Source organism: Arachis stenosperma, chromosome 10, assembly GCF_014773155.1.
Source record: "Arachis stenosperma cultivar V10309 chromosome 10, arast.V10309.gnm1.PFL2, whole genome shotgun sequence".
Classification (NCBI taxonomy): Eukaryota; Viridiplantae; Streptophyta; class Magnoliopsida; order Fabales; family Fabaceae; genus Arachis; species Arachis stenosperma.
In genome coordinates, this window is record NC_080386.1 from 12,575,608 (window position 1) to 12,600,137 (window position 24,530).

The window sequence follows — 24,530 nt, forward strand, 5'->3', positions numbered from 1 at the left end:
GTTCTGTGTTTTGTGTTCTTTGTGTTTAGTTATAAAAACTGCTTTTGTTTGGTGAACCTAGCCTAGGTGAGACTAAGTTTACGTTTGCAAAATTCAGAAAATCTTAAAATTTAAGAACGTGAAATCGATTATGATGGCTTTTTATGATGATAGTGTAGAAGGGGAAGACGAAAAAGAAAATGAAAATAATGATGATGATGATGATGGTGATGGTGATATGGGATTTCTGGATGACATTGAAATTAAATTTGGAGGTATTTAATTACATAATCACCCACTTTGGGCTATAATTTAATTATCAATAATTTAACCATAATTAACATAGCAACCAATTAAAAGATGACATGTCACAGAGGGTAAATTACATGTTATTATAAGAAGGGTAGGTTAGAATTTACCTAATATTTTTCTATAATAAATACCAAATTATAGAATAATTAAAACCGGATTATAACGAATACATTATAACTCCTAAACTTGTGAGAGATTTTTTTAATAAATCAAGTTGAACTTAAAAAGAAGTTTCGACTTACAACTTGGCTATCAACTAGAGATAATGAGCTCCAAGTTTAATATAAAAGTAATTATTCAAATCAATTCTCAAAGATTTTAAAAGTGGACATTTTAGTCCCAAAAAAAAATTAATACACAAATCAATTTTTATAATTTTTCTCCGTCAGATATATCAGTCTCCAGTAAAAGTGGCAGTGGGGCGGGTAAGGGCGGGTTTTAGCCCTATCCGACCCCGCTCCGCCCTCCTTGCATTCCACTACTACCCGCCCCACCCCTACCCGCGAGTAGTAGGCGCCTGTACCCTAATCCGCCCCCACGGGTACCCGTTCCGCCCCTACCCGCTCCTATAAAATTAAATGACATTTTATTTTTTACACATTTATTTATAAATTAAGATACAAACTTAAAATTTATAATTAAATTAAAATACAAACATAAGATTCATATAATATCAAATAACTTGAAATTTAAAAAGGTCTATACAATGTCAAATAACTTAATTAAAATACAAACATAAAGAAATTACATCGTTAAAATATTAAAAAGTCTTCAATCCTTATTCTTGATCACTTTCCACATCTTCATCATCATTAAAGGTTTGAAGATCAAGATTTAAACCTAAAAATCAAAAGAGATAGCGATTAATAAAATAATTACTATAATGTAAAAAATTAACATAAATGAATATTAAGTAATATGTCACCTTTATTCCCTAAAGCTGCCCACAACCAACTTTGGCCACACATTAAAGCTTCAATTATGCTTTCTTTGAGCTTTTCGCGAGGAGGAGAAATCACACGACCACTTGTACTAAAAGCAGATTCAGAAGCAACAGTGGATACCGGAATGGCATATATATCCTTGGCTATTTTTGCCAAAACTTTAAATTTCATGTGATTGTTCTTCCACCATTTCAAAACATTAAAGTTAGGATCATTTGGAGGATGAATGTCCTCCTCAAGATAATGATCAAACTCAACATTCACACATGAACCCCTTGTCATCTTTCTTCTTTTAAGATACACCATATAATCATCACCCCTAAATATGCTTGTATTTTCGCTTTCATCAACTTCTTTTGTACCAACATGTGACACATCAGAACTCATTTTTTGATTGTATTCATTAACCAACTCATTACACAATTGATGAATTCTGTCAACTTGCTTAGAACATTCTATTGGATCTGGATACATTTTTCCAAATTGAAATTCAACCCCAACCATCTTGTACCTAGGATCTAAAACAGCAGCAACACCCATAATGTCATGAATCTTATCCCAATACTTCTCAAATTTCTTCTTCATACTAGATGCTATATTAGTAATTAAAGAATTACTAGAAAGTTGTCATTCATCCAATGAGACTTTTATTTTACAAACTAGAGTAAAATAAAGATTGGCAGTCGGAAATTTAGAACCAGAAAACAGTTGAGTAACATCATAAAACAACTTCAATCTATCACATATTTTCTTGGTAAGTTCCCACTCCTCATTACTTGGCACAATTTTATATTAGGGTTCCTTTTGTCTTAACCTAAGAAAGACAGCTCTATACAACAATGCAGTGTCTAACATCAAATAAGTTGAGTTCCACCTAGTCGGACAATCAAGAACCAATTTCTTAGTAAATGGAATCGCTGTTTTAGCACACCAACTCACAAAAGTTTCGTTCCTTTTTGGCGTTGCAGTCCAATACAATACACTACTATGAATCTTTTTAATACTTTCCTTAACTATACTCAAACCATCCTTCACAATCAAATTCAGTATATGAGCACAACAACGCATATGCAACAATTTACCCCCCAACATCAAGAATGAAGAATCTAGCCGCCCCAACAATTCATCTATTATAGCATCATTAGTAGAACAATTATCCAATGTAACAGTAGACAGTTTTCTATCAACATTTCATTCTAACAATATTTTCATCAATGTTTGAGTAAGAACTTCACTTGTATGGGGACAAGGAACATAACAAAAGTTGAAAAATAAAACAAACATGCATGCATTTTAGATGTCAACATACTAATACAACACAATATATAGAAGTTTATGAAGTTTATGAAGTACCTCAATAGGCGCATTTGCAACTTCCACGAACTATCGATATAGTGAGCTGTGACAATCATGTAACCTTTTTCTTGATTGAAAGTCCACATGTCACTAGTTATTGCAACTCTGCTATCATTTTCATCTAGTTGAAGAGTTAGCTTCAGCTTCTCATCCCCAAACATCTTCAAGATGTCTTTCCTAACCGTGTTGCGACTAGGCATTTTAAATGTTGGTTGCATTGATGCAACCAATCGCCTCAGTCCATGGTGGTCCACACAACTCAAAGGATACTCATGCAGGATAATAATTTCGGCGACACACTTTCTTGTCTTTGAAGGATCAAACACAAAGCCATCTTCATTTACTTTTTGCACATGTGCTTGTTTTGCTAGTGATTCAACAATTGATGATTGCCTTGAGTTCACCACTTTTATTCTTTTACAGTAGCGGTCCACATGGTTTCTCAATGACTTAGTACCATCCTTCGAATTTGCACTAAGCACACTCTTGCAAAATTTACATTTTGTCTTCCATTCACCTTCAACTTTTAAACGATCAAAATACTCTCAATAAGCACTCTTAACATTAGCCTTATTATCACCTTCAACAGGATTTGATCCTTCTGGATTTGAGGTATTATTATCCGTTGGTTGTGGAGTTTCTGAAATTGGATTAGCATTACTCTGAACTTCAACTTCAATATCGGTAGGAACATTATTGCTTTGTGTGTCTTCTCTAGCATTACTAGCCATGAAACTATCTTAACAAACCTACATTGAAAATACCTATATCAATAAAATCCTCCCAATAAATGCATAAAGATCAGAATGCATAAATGAAAGAGTAGAGAATTAAAAGTTTAAGCCACTAAGATAAGTAAACACAAATTGAAGTACACTAAAAATCATAATAAGCCACATAAACCACTTGACATAGTCATTGAACTATGCAGCAGGCAACCACAACCAGAATCAAAGCAAAATATTTTTTTTCCTTAAAGCACAATAGTTGAATGAAGAAGATATAACTTTATAAAATTTCCATTGAAATGCAAACAAACTAAAGGCAATTTGACCATGCAGCATGCATCAATTTTCAAAATTAGGTTAGCATATATAGCGTGTGCTTCTTTTTCTCTAATAAACATGCTTGTCTATTAAAACAAGTTTGCTTACTACAATTGAATGAACTCCATCCAGAACATGCTTTTATTTCAATAAGGAGCACAAAATTCTTTGAAACATAGTAACCTATAGCTGAGGTGAAAGGGTAACATATGCTTTTGAAAGCAACCAAAATGCATGACATGAATGTTAGTTATATTAATTGCGTCTAATCAGTTAGCAAAGCCAGTAAATGAAAAAAGCAACATAATCTCAATTTTGTTTGTTATATTAATTTCATTCTTTGATAAATAACATAAAAATCCATCCATGCTATCATAAGATCAGCTCATTTCAATTAAGCATACAAGATTCTTCATGCAAAGAATGAAAGGGAAGAGCCATAACATGTATCTTGAGGGATAGAGAAACAAAACTGGAAGCTTAGCACTATAATTAAGTGAGTGATATGCAATACGAATATTAAAGAATGAAAAAAGAAACATAATCTGACAATTTTGTTTTAATTTTATCCAATCTCTTTAGTAAAATTATATTAATTGAAATTTAGTAGGATTTAAATAGAATAATAAATAAATTAAAATTTCAGAGCAGAAACTCCTCATAAATTAAAAGACATTGTAGTCCCAAAAATCATGACAAAAAGTGGTTCAATTACAAGTACAATATTCAGATATTCATTGAGATACACAACTACTAAAAAAGAGTTTTCGAGATCACAAAAGTGAATAAACTGCATCTGTTTGTATACAAACTTTGAAATAGTAGTACAAGGTGTGACTTAGATGCATGAAGTTTTATAAAGCTATGATTAGTGATTAACCAACCACAAATTAAATAGATCAAGCTTTTTCAATATTTAAATTATAAATATCTGAAGTTCTTTGTTTACAATAAGCATAAAAATAGAAGAGAAAACACCACTCTTATATTAAAATTGGATCTGTTTACATTTATAGCTGTAAATGCTTGAAAGGTACAAATATGTTGGAAATTTAGAAATGTCTATACTGTATCTTATAGTATCACATAATGTCTCATATCATATATTAAAATATTACATTATCAGTTTATCTCTTAGGATTCATGTTTATATTTCCTTATACTTCAAATTTGTTTCTTCATCTAAATAAGATTTGATTTTGTAATATTATTATAAATAGGGAATAGTGCTTTGTATTTTGTTTTTGTATCATAGCACAACATACTCAATTTGACCACACCTATATATTTTTATACTACTGATAGTCTTAATTCTCTCTTCTATTTTTCCGTTACTGCCTAAAGTCCATAATTTGAATATGGCATTACAGTGGTGTTATCTTTTGTGGTTTATGTGACTATTATGCTAGAGTTTCATACAAATTAATATACAATATTTAAATTTATCACTGGGCACATCAAAAAGGCTCAAATTAAAATTAACAAGCAATTGTATGAGAATATTGTGAAGACAAACTCTAGCATTAATTTGGCAAGCAATACCTCAATCACAAGAGAAAACAGTAAAAACTCTAACTAGTTAAACTCTAATCAAAACTATAAAATTAAAATTAATTAAAGCTACAGATACTGTGAAGGCAATCTCTAGGAGGGTAGCGCAGAGACAGAGAAACTTACCACTTGGAGGAAGATGGTGAGAATGAGGGGTTCACTCAGTAGCTTCGGTAGTGCAGCAAGGAGCCAACGATGAGTAAATTCGAGGGTTCAGCAGGGCGACGACACGGCGCCAACAGGACGACAGCGCAGTGGCAGCGACTTGGTGACGGGCTCGGCAGGACAGCAGCGCAGCGACAGCGACAAGCTCGGTGGAAGGCTCGATGGCGCAGTGAAGGTCACTAGATCTGAGGTTCACTACAGAGAAGAGGAAGTGAATTTCCTTCCCTCTTCAATCTTCTCCGCTAGGGTTCTTTGGGGAGGGTGAAACGCGTAATAGAAAAATGAAATGAGTACAGTGTTAGGGTGGTGGCTGTAAGGATTAAGGAATAGAAACCCTAAAAACTTAAAATGGTATATATATATATATATATATATATATATATATGTACTCCGGGGCGAGTAGGGGCGGGTTTAGCCTGACCCCGACCCCGCCCCGCCCAGCTCTTCAACCCGTCCCGGTCAAAACCCACCCTGCTCCGGGTCGGGTTTAAATCCGTCCCGACCGGGTTGGGGCGGGTCAGGTACCCGCGGGTTCGGGCCCTCCTGCCACCCCTAGTCCCCAGACTATCTTCTGCCATGACTCATCAATGAAAATTATTGAGTTGGCACGTTAAATTGCACATGTGGCAGTTAAGTGTCCACGTATGCGAAGAGGACAAAATAGTCCCCAAAGATTTTAAATAAAACGTTATCGTATTAATAGAAATGCTTCTCACCTCTTTGCTTCCCTCCATATGTCTTCAGCCTCTTGAAAAGACATCAAACCCCACCAATCATCCCCTTTTTACATAGAAATCCTCTGCAACCTCATCTCCTACCTCACCAACGTCAACGTCAACGTCAACTTTAGAATTTCGTTCATCATCTTCACGGCCGTCACTAACTTCCGTTACCTTCGAGTCGCACGAAGGGTCGACGTGGATGCCAACGATTGCAACGACGCATCAACTCCAATACTCACATTTAAGTAGGTGAACACATAATTTTCGTTAGGCTAAAAAAGTTTGTTAGAGGTTACATTACTTGATTAATCAATTAATTTTGTTGGATGGTTAGGGTTTAGTGACTGTAAAAACTTCTGGGTTGTAATGGTGTCATGCGTGTATGGGTTTTTTTTTTGCAAGAATATATTTCAAGTTCAGTAGTTATAAGCAACAAATAATGCAATATTTGTTTTTTTTAGTTTCAGTTTTGTTGATTTTGGTCTATTTTAATTCTGTTTGTAGATGGAGTATTTTGTGGTTCCTATTTTTCACTATGGAGGTCACTTTGTGCAAGATAATAAGGGTCTTTGATTTGAAAACTCTGTTCAAAGGTTTGGGATATCATAATTACAAAGCTATGTTCTGGTTTGATTCTTCTGCCTCTGACCTCGAGTCTGGATTACATTCCAGAGAAGAAGATGCTCAAATCAATGAGTTATGTGCGTACAAAGAAAAGAATAAGGAGAGTCCAGAATTTGAGCTATACTTTGATCACCCAATAATGTTAACTCCACTTGAGGATGAAGACCTTTATTTTGAACATGATCAATCCAATAGTTCTTTTAGTGATGAAAGTAGTGAAGATGAGTGTGTGGTGATCAGGAAGAAGACTGTTAGGAGTGGAAAAAAATAGGCCATAAAGGAGATGTGCGGAAGAAGAAGTCAGATACGGATATTAAAAGTAAGACCATAACTACAAAAAAGACTCAAGTGAGTAGCAAGAAGACTAGTGGGCTAACTTATGGGAGAAATAAAGATGGGCCTATTGGTGCTGGCCCAAGTGATGCTGCTAGGCGAACTACTACTTCTCAGCCAATTGGTTCTCGACCAATTGGTTCTACTAGGCCTAGTGTTATTGCTGGTGGAACATGTGAGACTGGTAGGCCTAGAAGTACTGCAACAAGATTTGCTAAGCCTAGTATTGATAATTCTGATGGACCACGTTTTTCAAATGGCTGATTTATGTATTATTCTAAGTACAATTGTTGCTGAACGAGAATTATAAATTGAGTTACTTTAAGTTTTCAAATGGCTGCTTTATACTTGATAATTGCTTCACTTTAAGCACAATTATAGATGATATTAAATTATTATTTGAATTACTTTAAATTTTCAAAATTCTAAGTACAATTGTTGCTCATTGAAGATTATTAATTGAGTTACTTTAAGTTTTCAAAAGAATCTTTACATAATCTCAATCAAAAGAAGAGGTAGAACATATTAGTTGGATGCACATGGGGACCATCACTCTTTCAACAAGACAACAACAATTTACGACAAGAGAGTAATATTCTCCATCTTTCTCAAAATATACATATATCTCCATTTTCCTTAGAAAAATAATACCAAAAATTAAGTTTGATATATAGTCTTTCAACTTTATGGTTTAGGATATAGAAAAATATCTCATACGTTCAGCTAAATTATATTTAGATTTACGGTTCAAGACAACATGATTTTTTACCTTAACTTCATGCTAAAAAGCAAAACCTCTACAAAATTTTAGTATCTAAAATTCTAAATAGCAGTAAGCAAAAATGAGTCACAAATAGTGAACATTTAACTAATCTTTCGGAACAAATAAAATTCATCCCCATCTCCCAGGCATTTCTCATACCTGATAACCATAAAAATTCATAATCTACATTAATGTTTGTCATGAAAGCATGATCACCATGAAACTGTCACCAAATTCTTTAATCAGAAAGCTCTTTTCTCAATATTTATTCATGAAAGCTATATCCAACTATAAAGCAGCATCAGGATCCAATCTTTTCTGGATTGCAGCAACAGCCTATAGTGACAAAATTACAAATAAACAAGCAGAATCATTAAAACCAACCAAAGAGCCTCAAATAGTTTAATTTGGGATTCTCACATCAAAGTTACCAAGCTTTCATTGGTATGCCATTTTCTCCCTCAGTTGAGCTTGCTCTTTCATTGCCTGTGCCTGTAAATGACAGCCTAGAAGTGTGAGAAAAAAAGGACCTTAACATCAACAAAATAATCTAAGAATAGGAGCCACATCAACATAAAAAAGCAATCTGGTAAAAACTAACCATTCCACTTTGCATAGAGTGCTTTAAAGCAATCACTTGCTCTTCCTTATGCTTTGCACGTGCTTGCAACAATTCTTGCTTGCAGTGGCAATGAAAAAATGATCATGCTATAATGAAAATAAAGGACAATGTAAATGAAGGACAAAAACATTCCCAAATTGACAATTAGCAGACTCATAAGCAAAGATTTCTTCTCATTTACAAAAGTATGCAGAAGCTTGTTCAAATTTAAACGAGTTAAAGTATAACTCTGCATGAACTCACTTTTTGGAAGGGAAGGTAGCTGTGTTGTGATCCTCCATAAATCTGCACCAAAATTAGAAAAATTGTCTTACATTAAATTAACAAAGAATCTAATGTAAACACTTGAACCAAATAGTTATATAACACAAAGCAAGTTTATGTGTATTTTTCATTTAACCTAATGTAAAAACTTAACTGATTACACAATGATCCATCACAACAGAAAATTGTTTCATAGAAGCTGCAATTCCTCCTCCTTAATTAAAATAACAAAAGATATGTGATTGATTTATATCTAAACCCTAAACCTATTACAAGTGCTTACTTGATTTTGACCTAAACATCAAGATTGAAATCACGACCAATAGATAACAAGAAATCACAAGTTAATATCAATTCTGAATGAAGAAAATGGAATCGAGAAAAAGAAAAGGCTTTCAGTGACGATGTCAGGGTCACACCAGGGAAGCTAGTCTTTGCTAGAAAAGAAGTTACCAATGGAGTCAACTATCATTCCGAACTTCGCTTCAAGCTTCGCCATTCAACACTAACCACCGAGTTTCCACCGAGTTGAGCTGAATTTCACGAATCGCTGTAGACGTGACGAGAGCGACGGCGGAGGAATCCCGTGCGATGCAAGGGATAACAGAGAGAGATCCTGCAATGCGAGCGGCGGCGACAGTGGCGGAAGAAGCTGGTGCGACGGAGAGAAGAAGCAACTCGGTGACGGAGAGAGGAACAAGCTCATTTGATTTGTGTGGAGTGTGAAAGGAGCTCGATAGGGTGGGGATAAAATTAGGATAAACTCAATATTTCCGACGAAAAATTTTAAATTATAGACAGATTTTTCGTCTGTAATAATTTAATAAAACGCAGCATTTTTGTCCATTTAATTATAAACGGATTTTCCATCTGTAACCATTTTCCACGAAAAAATTTTAATTTTTTTGACAGAATTATCAACGGATTCTCTTTTCCGTCTGTAATTTATGTTAATTCATTTTTTTGTTTTCCAACAAAAAATTCTTTTGAAATTCCGTCTATATTTTCGTGGGATAAAATCTATCGAAAATATCCGTCTGTAATAACTAGTTTTCTAGTAGTGGGTGTAATTTTCAGTAACATCTTTTGAAACAAAATTGGTCTTCTTTTCTTTGTCATATTTTTTCGAAAATGCTTGATAAAGATCACTTGTTGCCTTGGGGTACGACAGGAACGTGACCAATGGCCATTTTTACCACAACCGAAATATTTATCTTCTGTTGATTTATTTTGTCTATTATTTTTTTTTATCCCACTTCTGGTGAGATTTTTTTTGTGAAAATAATTTTTCTTTCTTTCATAATTTTTATTGTTACCAAAGCCTTCCTATTTACCTCTTCTGGGATTATAATTTGTCGCATTTATTTCAGGAAATGAGACGGCACTAGTTGGGCAATTCATAATTTTTTAAAAATAATTCATTGTTATGTTCAGTAACAAAAAGACAAAAAAATAATTTAAAATATTTTTTATTTTTTTATATTACTATTACAGAAACACACTCGAAGCATAAAAAATAAAAATTTTTTTCTAATATATTATTATCAGTTATTTTTTTATATAATTTTATTTGTGAAATAATTTAAATATTACTAAATTATATTTATTTATAAATTTATAAATTTAAAATTTGATATACACAAATATATCTATTCATATTGGACTTGAAAAATTATCACTGTTATATGATAGATGATTATATTAAAATTTTGAGATCGTTGTTCTTTGTTTGTTTAGAAGGGAATTATCAAATCATTTTGATGGAAAATTAAAATCTTTTACAAATCTATTACAAGTGAACACCTCTAAAGAATTACAAAAGCGAAAGAGCCCTTTCAATAGGAGAAGGATTTTGATTACTTCAAAATAAATAAAATCTTTTGCGAAGTGCCAAATTCCTTTCTCGCACAATGCAAGATACATTTTCGCAAATAAAAAGAAATTCCTTTCTCCTTCTCACGTGATGCGAGTTGACTTTTTCTTAAAAAAAAATAAACTATTTATTTATTTATTTAAAGAAAATCGAATTATTAAAATTATTGATAAGCTTGCGTCTCGCTTGTGCGAGAAGATCCTAGGCCCATAATATTGCATATTTACATTAAGCCCTGTTTTGGACATTATTCTAATAAATACTCCATTACTAAATGTTTTGCCACAAGATTAACTTAAATATATGCCAAACCTTTTTCAACTTTCTATCATAATGACACAAATTAAACACGATTACAGGCTTGGTAATGTCTAACTCAAGTTGAATGGACATTGGAATAACATATACCAGCGGCTACATAGGACAAACCGAACAAATCACTCTCTAGAATGTGGACAAGAATTAAAATATACATGCGGCTACGAAGCAAAAACAGACTGAACAAATCCATTACCCAGCATAGTGAGTATACTATAATCTCACGTTTTCCTCTTCCTAATTAAGATATAATTTTATATAAAAAAAATAAAAATAAAAATCTTGGCTATTAGCAACTAACATGGTATTGGTATCTATTCTATTCTTTGTGCCCCACAATGATAACACTTAGCAGGGGGAAAAAATCTTATCTTGAATAGCATGTGATTCGCATGATATTCTTGTTACCGTTCTATACTTCTATCCTAATACTGTGAACACGTGTCTCGTAGGCGTACGGTGTCCCCAAACACCGCCACTCCACAGAACAATAGCTCGACACGTTTTCACCTTTAATTTCCCCAAAGCTGAAGAATCAGAATCAGATATGAATATTATACATTAAGGCTATGTTTGATGGAAAGAAAAGAAATAAAAAGAAAAAAAATTGAGTGAATTTTTATTTTTTTTAGATGTAGTTGGATAAAAAGAAAATAAAAAAAAAAATGTTATAAAAAAATAATTTTATTTTTGTATTATAAAATACATTAAAAAAAGTGAAAGGATAATATTAAAAGTTGTATGAGAGAAAATAAATTTTTCTTTTTTTTTTCTTTTCAACATTGAAGAGAAAAAAAATTGATAAATTCCACTAGTTTTTTTTTCACCTATTTTTTTTCTTTTTCAATTTCTCTTCGTAATCAAACAATAAAAAATGATCATTTTCCTTCCTCTTTTCTTTCCTTCCTTTTATTTCTTTTCTTTTTTTTTCTTTTATTTTCTCTTCAAACAAACATAGTATAAAAGTCATTGAAAAAATTTTAAAAATAATTTTTTTAAGTTTTTGAATTATAAAAAGTAATAATATTAATATTTGATGTAATTTTAAAATTAAATTGTAATTTTTAAAAAATTATTTAAAAATTTATAAAAAATAATTTCTCTCATAATATTATTTTTTATTATATTTTTATAAAATAAATATTTTTATAATTAAAAACTTAAATATAAAATAATTTATTTATAAATTATTTTTAATATAGTTATTTATTATTTAAGTTATTTTTAAAAAAAATTTAATTAAACCGTTTATTCGATCCAAATTAAACCTAAGTTAGGTTGTCATATTCATATTTTAATTTTTATGTTGTAAAAATTTAGATATAGGTATCATAAAGTTGATAATTAAAAATTATTAAATAATTATTTAATTAAATTTATTAAATTATTTAATAATTTTTAAATATTAATTTTACATAAAAATAATTACATATAAATTTTTATTTTTTACATATCATATTTATTTGATAATTATTTAATATATATATTTTTTATGTTTAATTATATTTTAATAATAAATAAAAATAATTTTTTAATATGTTCATACATATTTAAATATTATCAACGGTCAATCTATTTAATTTTATTATTAATTTATATTTTTAAATAAATTCAAAAATAATTTATATTTTTAAATAAATTCAAAAATAATTTATATTATTAATTTATTACTATTAAAATAAAAACTAATTTTAAATGTTAATTAAAAATATTTAAAATATTAATTTATATTTTAATATTAATAAAATATTTTAATATATCTACTAATAAATTTTAATTCAAATGATATAATCTTTTTATACTTAATTAAAAAATAACATATTTGAGTTTTTTTTATCTTCCCTAAAAAAATATATTATAATATTTTATTTAAAAATATTTTTTATATATATTATGTGCTGCTCTCTGTATTTTATAAAAAAAATAAATAAATATTATGTCATGTTTTGTATTTGTGTCCTTGATAACTACCTATAGTTTTATTATTTATTTATTTGTTATTATATAAAGTTCGTGGTATTTCATATGTTCTCATGGTTGCAATTTTACTTTGAGTTGCCACGAACTACTACTACTTTACCCTCTTATATACACTCTGTCTCACTATTTTCACTCTTATTATTATTACTAGCCCCATTTGCAGAAGCAATGACATCTTGGGTGTTTGAGGATAATGGACACGACGAGGGAAAACAACAACCCTCCGATTTGATCATCACGGAAAACACGAATCTGACGGCCACAAATCTCTCACTTCCAACTGAAACCTTTCTCAGAGCCGCGGTTTCACTCAAGGACCAGGCATGTCATGATAATTTAATTATTTCTTAATTTTTCATTAATTTCTTGTTTTAGTAGTGTCTGAGAGTTCTTTTACAGATAGCATGGAGACATAATTTTTTTTCAAAATTTTTTTTAAAAAGAAAATTTAGATAAGTAGTTTCTTTTTTTAAATAAATCTTCTTCTCGAGATCTTAATTATGAATTTGATAAAGTAATAAAAGAAAAATGATTGTTGTGGGTAAAATACATATAGGTGGTGGAGGAGACGTGGAAGCGGAGGGAAATGGTTGATCCAACGGTGTATAAGGGTTTGCTGGGCACAGCTTTCACTTGCTTGAGGTCGTACGAGGTCACCGGTAACCACACCGACTTGCAATTATGTGCAGAGATTGTCGACACGTGCGCCACCGTTGCACGTGACTCCCTCAGGTACCGTACAACCTTGTGAAGGCTTTCATTAGATATTACTTACGTCGACTGTTTTATCAGCTATTAAAGTGAGGATAAAATACACCTTAAAATATAAATATACGTTAAAAATAAATTAAATTATATATATTTATATATAAATATATTTGTAATTAATTTTAATATATACATACTATTTTATATTTATATTTAAGTAAATTGAAAATTATTTTGCTTTGGAATAGTTATATATGTATTTGTTATTTATAGTGGCATGCGTTTTTTTGGTGATACATAAGTATAAAAATAATGTAGTTTTGGATATAAAATATTAATTATTTTTTAAATTTTTATATAACAGTTAATTCATCATAAATCTTATCAAAATACATAAAATTTCGCTCCAAATTAAAAACTGTTTTCTACATGAAAAATCTTTTATAAATAAATACATCAAAATAGTTAATAGTATATATAACCATCACTGTTATCACAAAAGCATATGACATGTCTACCATTTATTATCATAGAGGATCAAATTTTTTTTAGAACCAATTAATGTGAAATAAAAATTTTCAAGTATCTAATTGCCACTTTATTTTTTATATTTTATTATTAGATAATAATAATAATAATAATTGGTAAAATGAAAAATTAATTAAGGCAATAATTATTTTTTATTTGATGTTAAATTTTATTGTCAACTAGTATATTTAGTCACGTCGTGCACAAAATAATATACAAAAATATATAAAATACTTTTTTTTGAATTTTTTAAATAAAAATACGCATAGTAATTTTTGTTATAAAAATTTTCTAAAGTTAACTAAATTTAAACTTTATATTATTTTTAACATTAAAAATAGTTAAACTTTAAAGTATACGAATTTCGCCCATTCATAGTAATATATAGTTTGTGATTAAAGTAAAATATTTATATTAAAATTTTAATTTTTTCAAAGATTTCTCTTTAAATAATATTGATAATATTAGTGGTTGAATTTGTAGACTCTTTTTATAATTCATGAGAAAAGTTTTCAAATTCTCTTATTCTTATGTTAAAATCGATTTGAGTAAGCATAATTTAATATGAGATAAAATTTGTCTTTAAATTTACTTTCTTTATCATCATAACAAAAGAAACTATTATAGAAAATTATTTTTGTTAAAATCTACTTAAAACTAATTTATATTCTAGTAACATATTCATTTTTGTAATTAAAGTAATGTGATCAATATTATTATATGCTGGAACTTATTAATATATTTTGTCTATTTTTAAGTTGAAATAGTTGTATTTATATTTAAAAATAGTTTTATGTTTTTTTATTAATTCAAACACTTGTCAATGCTGCTAAAGATAAGATAAATGCATAATTTAATGTACAATATCTTGTATTAATTCTTATGAAAAGATAGGATTTGTGGGTAAAGTAATTTGTGTCAAAGGTATTAATTTGTCTATACGTAAAATAATCATTATTGATACAATTTTTTTTTAAAAAAATCTTTTATTACAATGAAAATAAATGTGATATTGATTATTCAAAGATCAAAGTTGATTTGGATACAATTATATTTTTTCGAAAGGTAAATCTTTGTTATGTGTAAAAAAAATTAAGATATCATACAAGCAGTTATCAAGTGCTTCGTAAGTGGACTTACTAACTAAGGAGGGTTTTTTCCCAAATCATGCGTTTGGTTCTCATTAATATTGCTCAAGGGCAATTGAGTTTGAACTTGAATATAGAATTTTCAATTATATTTTTGGTATTATTTTGAATCTTAAGAGTACTACGTTTTATTATTATAAAGCCAATATTGTATAAAGCCAATATTGTTAGAATCGAACTGATGATTGAACCAGTCAGACACTAAATTATTGGTTCAATCAATGACTTATTAGTTGAACTGGTTGATTTGGTCCTATATAAATAAAAAATAGTTAAAAATTTAAAATACATATTTTTATTAATATTTTAAAAAGATCAAACTATTTTAAAATAATATAAAACAGAAACAATAAATATCTTATTATTTTTATTCTATCATAAATATTTTTATTTTATTTTTATATTAAAATAACTATTGTTTTTAAATTTTAATAATTTATTAATTAGTTTATATTTATTATATTATTATATACTACAAATATTTATTAAAAATAATATTAATAAATATTATATAATTATAAAAAAATAAATAAGTTTATAATTAAAATTAAAATAAATTAAATAAAAATAATATATATATATAATTTGTATATATATTAATGAAGAGCACAGCAGCTTAGTGCCTATAAATGGCGCCTTCATATATGAAGGAACCCTGCCTCTAGCACCGGATAAATATATGTGTTTGAAGTTATTTGTTTTATAGCTCATCTCTTTCAAAGTTTAGTTCTTTTATATTTATTCTTTTAGCTAACAAAAAGCTATCTATCTCGGTTGCTAGAGGCATAAAAAGATAATCTTTTAAAATTTTGTCATAAAATTATAAAATTTCACCTAAGTCAAATAAGTATAATTGCTTAATCTCGTTATCTCACATGATTAATTTCACACGTAATATATAATAGTGTTAAAATTCAATCAACTTAAAGTGACCAACAATTAAAATATTTATATTGTTAATAAAATTAGATCATCAAATGAAAATATTTTATATTTATAAATTATTATATTTTTTTTTCATAGTATCTTCAAAACACATTAAGTTAGCTTTGTTTAAGAGTTTGTTATTGGTCAATAGGTTGATGTATGTATAAGTTGGGGTTTGAACTTTCCACATTAGTTTAAGTAAATTGTAAATTAATCACTAAATCAATCTAAATTGTTTAATTATTTAAAGATTTTATTTTATTTTAATTTTTTTTCAAATTTTTTTATTTGCATCAAATATACTTAACTTAGAACTAATTCAATAATAATTTTACAAGAACAATCATCAACACAAGTAAATAAAAAATAGTTGTCATGGTTATTGCTGGATTAGTCTTAAATTTATTAAAAATTTAGTTATCAAGATGTATATTTGATACAAATAAAAAATTTTAAGATAAAATTAAATAAAATAAAAGTTAGGAATATTTTTAAAATTTTGTCAGATTTTAAGGATAAAAATATATTTTATCCTTTATTATATTAACAAAAACGTTAATTATTTGAATATTTTATTAACTTTGCTTATATATTTTGTTCACTAAAAATTGACAATTCGTTTATAATTTTTTTTAGTAGTAAATGGACTTATGTTTTTATTGTCTGAAAAATAGGTGTAAATAATTAACCCAACATTAATGTAGAAATTGATTAACACAAGACATGGTATAGTATGGGATGCATTGTCGTTTTCAGGTTGTGCTACAGCTAAGTCATTTCGGGATTACCTAGTTTTTTTTTTTTTTTTTTTGTGGGTGCGTTTTATTTTTTATGGTGCGTATCTAGTATCTATTTTGGTGCTATCTTTCTAGGGGTTAATGGTCACTTTCATCTTTATAGAGACACGGATGATGTTGGAAGAATTATTTTAGATTTTTAGTTGTAATATATTTTGCTAGGAGAAAAATTAGAAATATAATTAGAGAAATGTTAGAGATCATCAGATTTTATTATTTTCAGTTATCAACTTAATTGTTTTAGTCTAATTTTTTTAGTCTAGTAATTCAACATCATATTTTATCCTATATTTTTGAACATTGATAGTTATCTGATTGTCAAAAATAATAAATTTTGATGATTTTTTAATATTTTTTATATAATTATTATGTACTTCTTTTTATTAGTTTAAAGTTTTTTTTAAAAAAAATTTATAATATGATAAAATTTTATAACCTAAAGAAGAAAAAAATTTTTGAAAAATTTTACGCAAATTCAAAAAAAAAAACTTATTTTGTACAAACAAGTCTATTAGAAATGAGAAAGTACATGAAACATTGTTAATATTAGTCAACCTTGATATTTAATTTTACAATTTAAGATTTAAAATTAAGAATTTATGATTTAGGATCTTATAAAGTTCACTCATTTTAGCTGAAAAAAAATTAGTTCTCTAATATTATTCTTTAAAAATATAATCATCCATGAATCTTCTGTCATTAACTTAAATTTTTTAGCAAAATGATTTCTATAACATACTCAGCAAATGAGAGCCAAATAAACTCCGTGTGTGGATATATATAAACCGACAAACTGGAGTAATACCATACAAAAAAGTATAGGTAGACAATGAAAATACTAAACAATGTGAACAATATATATATTAAATGTTTAATTTACTAGGTGTGCGAATGATTATCTTAATATTAAGATTTAGGTAGATAATTTAGAAGTGTAGTGTGTTTTTACTTTATTGTGTCAATTTTAGAACTTATTTGTTCACATTGTTCATAAAAATCATTGTTTACCTAGTAAAATTTCATACCATATATATAGTTCAATTTTTGTCCGCACTTAAAACATGCACAAGTTAATTAAACAGGAACTTATGCTAGCATAATTGATTACTAAATTAAGATAAGTAATTGTATGCAACGTTAGTTAAAATTAAGTGAAGTTGACACGTTTTTTTAAGGAAAAAAAAAAAACAACTGATTTCAGAGAGATATAATATAACATACTGGTAACAGGCACGTGACGTTTTTATGTGGAAGAGGAGGAGCTTATGCGCTTGGTGCGGTTGTCGCTAATTACATGGGGGACTCTCGGAAGCGTGACCTGTTTTTGGGTCTATTCATTGAGGTAACAATTCCGCCACGTTTTAAACTTTTTATGATATCATTTTTTTATATTTTCGCCTTTTGTTTTTTGAACGATGATAGTTAATTTATTTTTTTTCAGTCAATATTTATTAATTTTTTAAATTATTTTATTTATATTAAAATTTTAGATTTTAAATTAAATTTTTTAATTATAAATCTAATATTAAAGTTTGCTAATGTAAATTAATTAAAAGTTGGTTTCTTATATTTTCTGTTATGAAAAATGATATCGATGACTGATACTCTAATTAATTGATAATGTTTTTTTTTTTTCAATGTAGCATAATTTATTTATTTGTTTATTTTTTGTGTATGAATAATAGTCGATATCTTTATTCTTTCCACATTCATTATTAGCAAACTTTCCATTGTTGGTACACTTGTTGAGCCTTCTCTGTTTTCTGGATACTGGGGCCTACTCTTTAAGTGAGTGTTGTCCGTTGCTCGACTTAGAGAAGATATGTGGAGGACCATATAAGATTTCATAGTAGAGCAGGTAGGTCGAAAGCATGGTCCACAATCGTAATTTTCATTTTCTTGGCATCATGCATGCTCTAAGTAAATTGAATTAGACAATTTGTTCGCATAACATGTAATTTATTGAGTCTTTTTTAGTTAGTTGTTTATTTTGGATTTAATAATATCAAGAGTTATAGTTGCGCGTAATTTTAGAGATATGTTTGGTTCGGAAATTTTATGCATGAATTTGGTATATATATAGAATTCATCATGATAATTCTCTTCCCATCATATCGCGCTATCTTCCAAATACATCGTTATGAAATTATCTTTGAAGATCCAAACTAGTGTTTTCTAACTCTGCATTCACTTTACCACCTTTGAATTTTAACGTGGCTTTAATGTCAACACAGTTTCTTGTCTTTATACTTGGATCTTCTTCGGTTACATTAGACACACTTTGTATCCCGATTTGTGCACACAGCAATTCATTGACCAGTGACAAACTTTTAAATAAAGCTCCAATTCGTGACGAATTAGTTCTTGCCCTGTTGGGTTGGGGAATACCGTATAAAATAAAAAAAAATCAAAACAAAACATTAGACACACTTCTGAATATCCGGAAAATATTTTTGTTGACTAGCTTTGCAATCACATCATTAAAAGTCATATTATACATGAATTCTATGGGGACTATTATTATAGTGAATATGGTGACTATGAAATTTTAACAATACTTAATAAATGTGGTTAAAATTAATGTTACATTTTTTTTAACTATTTAGTAACACTTTTAATTTCATTACATTTTTTTACCTTTTTTTATTTCTTTTTATTTTTAAGTTAAGAAGGTTCTTTCAAATAAAAGAAAGTGTGATTTTAATTTTAGATATACTAGTTATCAAAATTTTATAATCACCATATATACTAGACATAATAGAATTGTTATATATATAGTACATATTAAGTATACAGATCATTCTAGTATGACTATATTACTATAACTATGGTGTTTTAAAAAGTGTGGCTAAACGTTTTCTAAAAAGTGTTACTAAAAAAAAATACCAAAATGTAAGAAATGTGTGACTTTAATTTTAACAATACTTGCATAGTTACTGTAGTCACTTAAACATAGACATATTAGAATCTACCTTACCTTACTGTATATGTAAATAAGTTAGTGAAATTTTATGCTATGCACAATAATTTGTTATTTACTTGTTCTATATTCATGTGCATGGTATACATACGTTCAATTCATAGGTTGCAAAAGAGAGAGCCCTGCCTGTTGGACCTGAGGAAGGTGGTTTTGGAATGTCATACGATCTTCTATACGGCCGTGCCGGATTCTTATGGGCCGCGCTATTCATAAACAAGTACCTAGGAGACGAGGCAGTTCCAAGCGATATTCTAATGCCAATTATCGATGCAATGTTGGCCGGAGGTAGGGCAGGAGCCTCCGACATTAAGGACTGTCCATTGATGTATCGATGGCATGGGACGAGGTACCTTGGCGCAGCGAACGGCCTAGCCGGAATCCTGCATGTGCTGCTCCATTTTCCGCTTCCCGGCGAGGATGCCGAAGATGTGAAGGGAGCTTTAAGGTACTTGATGAGTAAACGGTTCCCTCATAGTGGCAACTACCCGTCAAGCGAAGGGAATCCAAGGGATAAGTTGGTGCAATGGGGTCATGGCGCAACCGGCATGGCCATTACTCTGTCCAAAGCTGCAGAGGTAATAGGATTTCATTTCATTTGATTTAACCTTTTCTAAGAGAGTTACTCCTACTTGGTATAAAATTTGTGTGATATGAGTAGTTGTTGGAACTTGTAAAAGTAATTAAGCAAAGACAGGAATCATGCTTGAGTAATAATCTGTTACTCTAGAAAACTTTTACTATGCCCGAAAATGATTTCCTATATGAGATTTAGCTTCCTCAACTTAAAATTTGTGTTGATCCTGTGAATTTTTTATAGGTTCTTTCTAGTACAACATTCAATCAATTTTAAACAAGTGGTGTGGTACTCTTTTTTTTGGGTAAATGTTTCAAATTCTTGTGAATGAAAAATAATTGTGTTTTTTGAATTCAAAAATGTTTCGGGAGAATAAAAATCAGTCCAATTTTTTTTTCTTTTGTATTTTTTAATTATTGTCGAAATAAATAATTTATATGTAATAAGTATGTAACTACAAATGTTACATATATGAAATTACAGATGTTTAATTAAATAAATTAATTTTGGATTATGGTCCCCCTATCATTATTATTTTGAATTCAACCATTTTAGATAATATAATTCATTTTTGATTTCTTTATTGTTGCTATTGAATACACATAACTGCATCTGAAATTCAAAAGTGCTACGGGAGAAAAAAAAATCATAGACTATGTATTGGTATATAAATATATGTAATTTAACTTATTTTAATGTATATTTTTTATTTCAATAATATGTATATTGCTAATTTTGATTTACACTAGCACAGTTGTCTGAAATTAACCTTAGTAAAAGAAATGTCAAAATGGATAGTAAGTTATGTGCTCGAGTGTGTGCAGGTTTTTCCAAATGACAGAGAACTCCGAGACGCGGCAATCGAAGCGGGTGAGGTAGTGTGGAAGAGTGGCCTGGTGAAGAAGGTAGGACTTGCGGATGGCGTGGCCGGAAACGCCTACGGCTTCCTTTCGCTCTTCAGACTAACCAAAGAACAGATCTACGAAGAGAGAGCAAAAGTCTTCTCATGTTTCTTGTACCGCAATGGAAGTTCTCTTATTGCGGGTGCTGATGGTGGAAATGCTTATTCCCTCTTCCAAGGTATTGCTGGAACTGCATGCCTCTGGTTTGATCTTGTTGCACCTCATAACTCTAGATTTCCGTGTTATGAATTATAGAATGAAGCTAAGATTCGTTTTATGTTATTATTATTATTAATCTGTAATGTACATGGTGTGGGGTTAAACTATGCTATAAGTTTAGATCATGCTATATGTTAAAAAAGATTGGAGTCGCTTACAAATTCGGTTATTTTCATAGTTGATAATTCCGGTAGGAAGCATGTGAAATACGTATATGTAAATAATTATAATTTATTTAATAATTGAATTTTAGTTCTTATTTTTTTGGTAGAAAATTATAAGTATAATAATCAGGGTGTTCTGTTCTAATAAAAAAGTTAAAAAAATAAAATAATGAAAAGAAAAATTAGGATAATGTAGGGTGGAATTGTCTTTTTCAAGTTATCTTTATAGAACAGAACAAGAATATGTTAGTGTAATTAGATATTTTTTAAATATTATTTTTTATTTAATTTTTAAAAAAGAGAAAAAATAAAAAGTAAGTAATTTTTTTAGATTTTTTGAATAATTGGCACCTGAAAGTGAGTATTTAAATTAAGGTGAAAATTCAGGTGCGTTAAGTTGATAATTGAAAGCCATTAAATAAAATTATCAAATTATTTAAATTATTTAATAATTTTCAACTATTAATTTTATATAAAATTAATTGTACTTAAATTTTTATCTTAAATTAATTAAATAATAATAAAATTTTAAAAAGGGTGATTAATAAAGACTGAATTTTAAAGAATAAATAATATTTTTCGAATATTACATCAACGACAATTTTTAGTACACAATAAAAATATTAAATCGAATTTATTGGGAACAAAAAAGATTTTGAACCGAGTTAGAATGAAGAACGTATAACCAAAACAATATTTTTAGTAATTAAGTAGCAGTCATTTGACACAAAGTTAGTTAAGATGGTTATAGTTGTTAGGTTTAGTTTTTATATTTATATATGGTAGTTAATTTATTAACTAATTTTTAATATATATATATATAATATTTTTGATAGATTATTTTTTTTGGCATGATATTTTATAAAAGATAATTTTCAAATAAAATTTACTATGTATAAACTTAGACAATTTAAGAACGAATTCTGCTAGAGAGTCAAATAGAGTATTTTGTACAATGTGTACAATGAGTTATTTATTTGGTTCAATATGAGTTAAAAAATGAATATTCATGATAAAATGTTACTAATTTCTCAAACACAATACGCTCATACTATTTAGAATAACCATCTGGGTACTAGGGATAATAAACATATGATATTCTACTGAATCGAACATTCTAAACTCTATTGTACACATTGTACAAATACTCTATTCTCCTATACTTCCTCTTCAAAATATCATTGAAGTCTATCACAAGGACCTTTAGCCTTGTAGAGAATAATAGAGTAACCACCTAAAACATATTCTTTTAAAATATGTTAGTTGTTAACAGTAGCTTGTTACCCAAACTAACTGATTCTTGGTTCCTGTATCTAGTTTCCTGGCGTCTATGTGATCCATATAAGGCTTGTATCATCCATCTCTAATAACCAATAAGCATACTATTCAGTTTGCATGTACTCTCTAAATTTCTCATTCTCTTCTCTTCTTACATTCTGCAGCACTAGTGTGACTGGATAATCTCATCACATTCAAACTCTACAAGCCTCAAATTATGTTTTCAAGATGAAATAAGTCACTAATTTATTGGCTATTCTTGGTAGTCTCCTCTCTCTAGAAACAGGCTGAATCCTTGCTTGAAAGTCTTAATGAGGTTTATCAAATGTTACTATCCACTATCAAACTGTTTTACACTGTCTAGGTTGAGACATTTTGCAAACCTAAAAATGTCATTTTTTTGACTTATTTTTTACTCAATTTTATTTTTATTAAAATTTTAAAGTAAACTATATAGAGTAGTGATACACATACAAGTTATTTGGTTTACAAGTCATACAAGTTGGGAAAAACTTAACAAAAAGCACCCTGGCCTATATACGATTTTCATGGCGTGCTTCGCGTTCCTCCTTCTCTTTCTCCTCTTCCTTCTTCTTCTCCTTCTTCTCCTACTCTTCTTTTTCCTCCTGAAAACGAGTTTCTTGTCAAATTTGTTCGATCTCCTTGGTGTGTTCCCTCTTTGCCTTTTCATTCGTTGTTTTATCTGCGTTTATCATTGGTATTCTTGCTTCGTTTTTTTTTTTCGATTTTCATGGTTTTTGAAATCAAGCTTTGAAATCGTTTTGAAGATAATGGAACTTTAGAAATACACCCAAACGATTACAGAAATACACCCAAACGGTGACAGGAATTTACCCAAACGATTATAGAAATACACCCAAAGAATTATAAAAATACACCCAAATGATTTAAAAAATACACCCAAAATTCGTTGAAGTACACCTTATGCATAATTCAGAACTCTTCCTCTTTCTTCTCCTCATCTTCTGCTGCTTCTTCTTCTTATTCATTTTCTTATTTCATATTTTTATCATTTTTTTGGAAGAAAAAATTAAACAAAAAAAGAAAAACATACATAATGTTACAAAATCAAAAGAAGAACGAGAAAAAACACGACGATGAAGATAAAACACTTCAAAAACGAAGAAGAAGAGGCACGAAAAAAAAAAAGGAGACATGGAGGAAAAAAAAAGAAAAAATAAATAACTTGTATGACTTATATAGAAAAACACTTGTACGTGGAGAATTCCTCAATTATATAATACTTTTCATTCTCTTCATACAAAAACCTCTTCATTATAGAATTGTTCAAAACTTAATTAGTGTTTTCAAATTTATCGAAGATAGTAAATCTTTTTTTTTTATATTATAAACGTTTAATTTGGGCCATGCTTCTGTCTGTAAAACTGCAAAAGTTGTTCTATCACAATGTAATATTTCCTTTTTCTTAACA

At 28.9% G+C, this 24,530-nt stretch overlaps 1 protein-coding gene across 1 annotated transcript; it reads left to right on the forward strand.

Moving 5' to 3' along the window:
• The first annotated feature begins 12,905 nt into the window (after positions 1–12,905).
• On the forward strand, positions 12,906–21,846 carry LOC130954228 (lanC-like protein GCL1). The gene is made up of 5 exons (XM_057880959.1): positions 12,906–13,173; positions 13,409–13,584; positions 18,191–18,302; positions 20,045–20,515; positions 21,339–21,846. Exons 1-5 carry the CDS (start codon positions 13,021–13,023, stop codon positions 21,669–21,671), a joined length of 1,245 nt encoding a protein of 414 aa, XP_057736942.1. The 5' UTR covers positions 12,906–13,020; the 3' UTR covers positions 21,672–21,846.
• The last annotated feature ends 2,684 nt before the right edge of the window (positions 21,847–24,530 follow it).

Excerpts from the sequence above, each read along its gene's own strand:
- LOC130954228 (XM_057880959.1), top strand. The coding sequence starts at position 13,021 with ATGACATCTTGGGTGTTTGAGGATAATGGACACGACGAGGGAAAACAA. Across the intron at positions 13,174-13,408 it reads CGGTTTCACTCAAGGACCAG|GTGGTGGAGGAGACGTGGAA; the intron begins GCATGTCATGAT and ends AAATACATATAG. Across the intron at positions 20,516-21,338 it reads CTCTGTCCAAAGCTGCAGAG|GTTTTTCCAAATGACAGAGA; the intron begins GTAATAGGATTT and ends GAGTGTGTGCAG.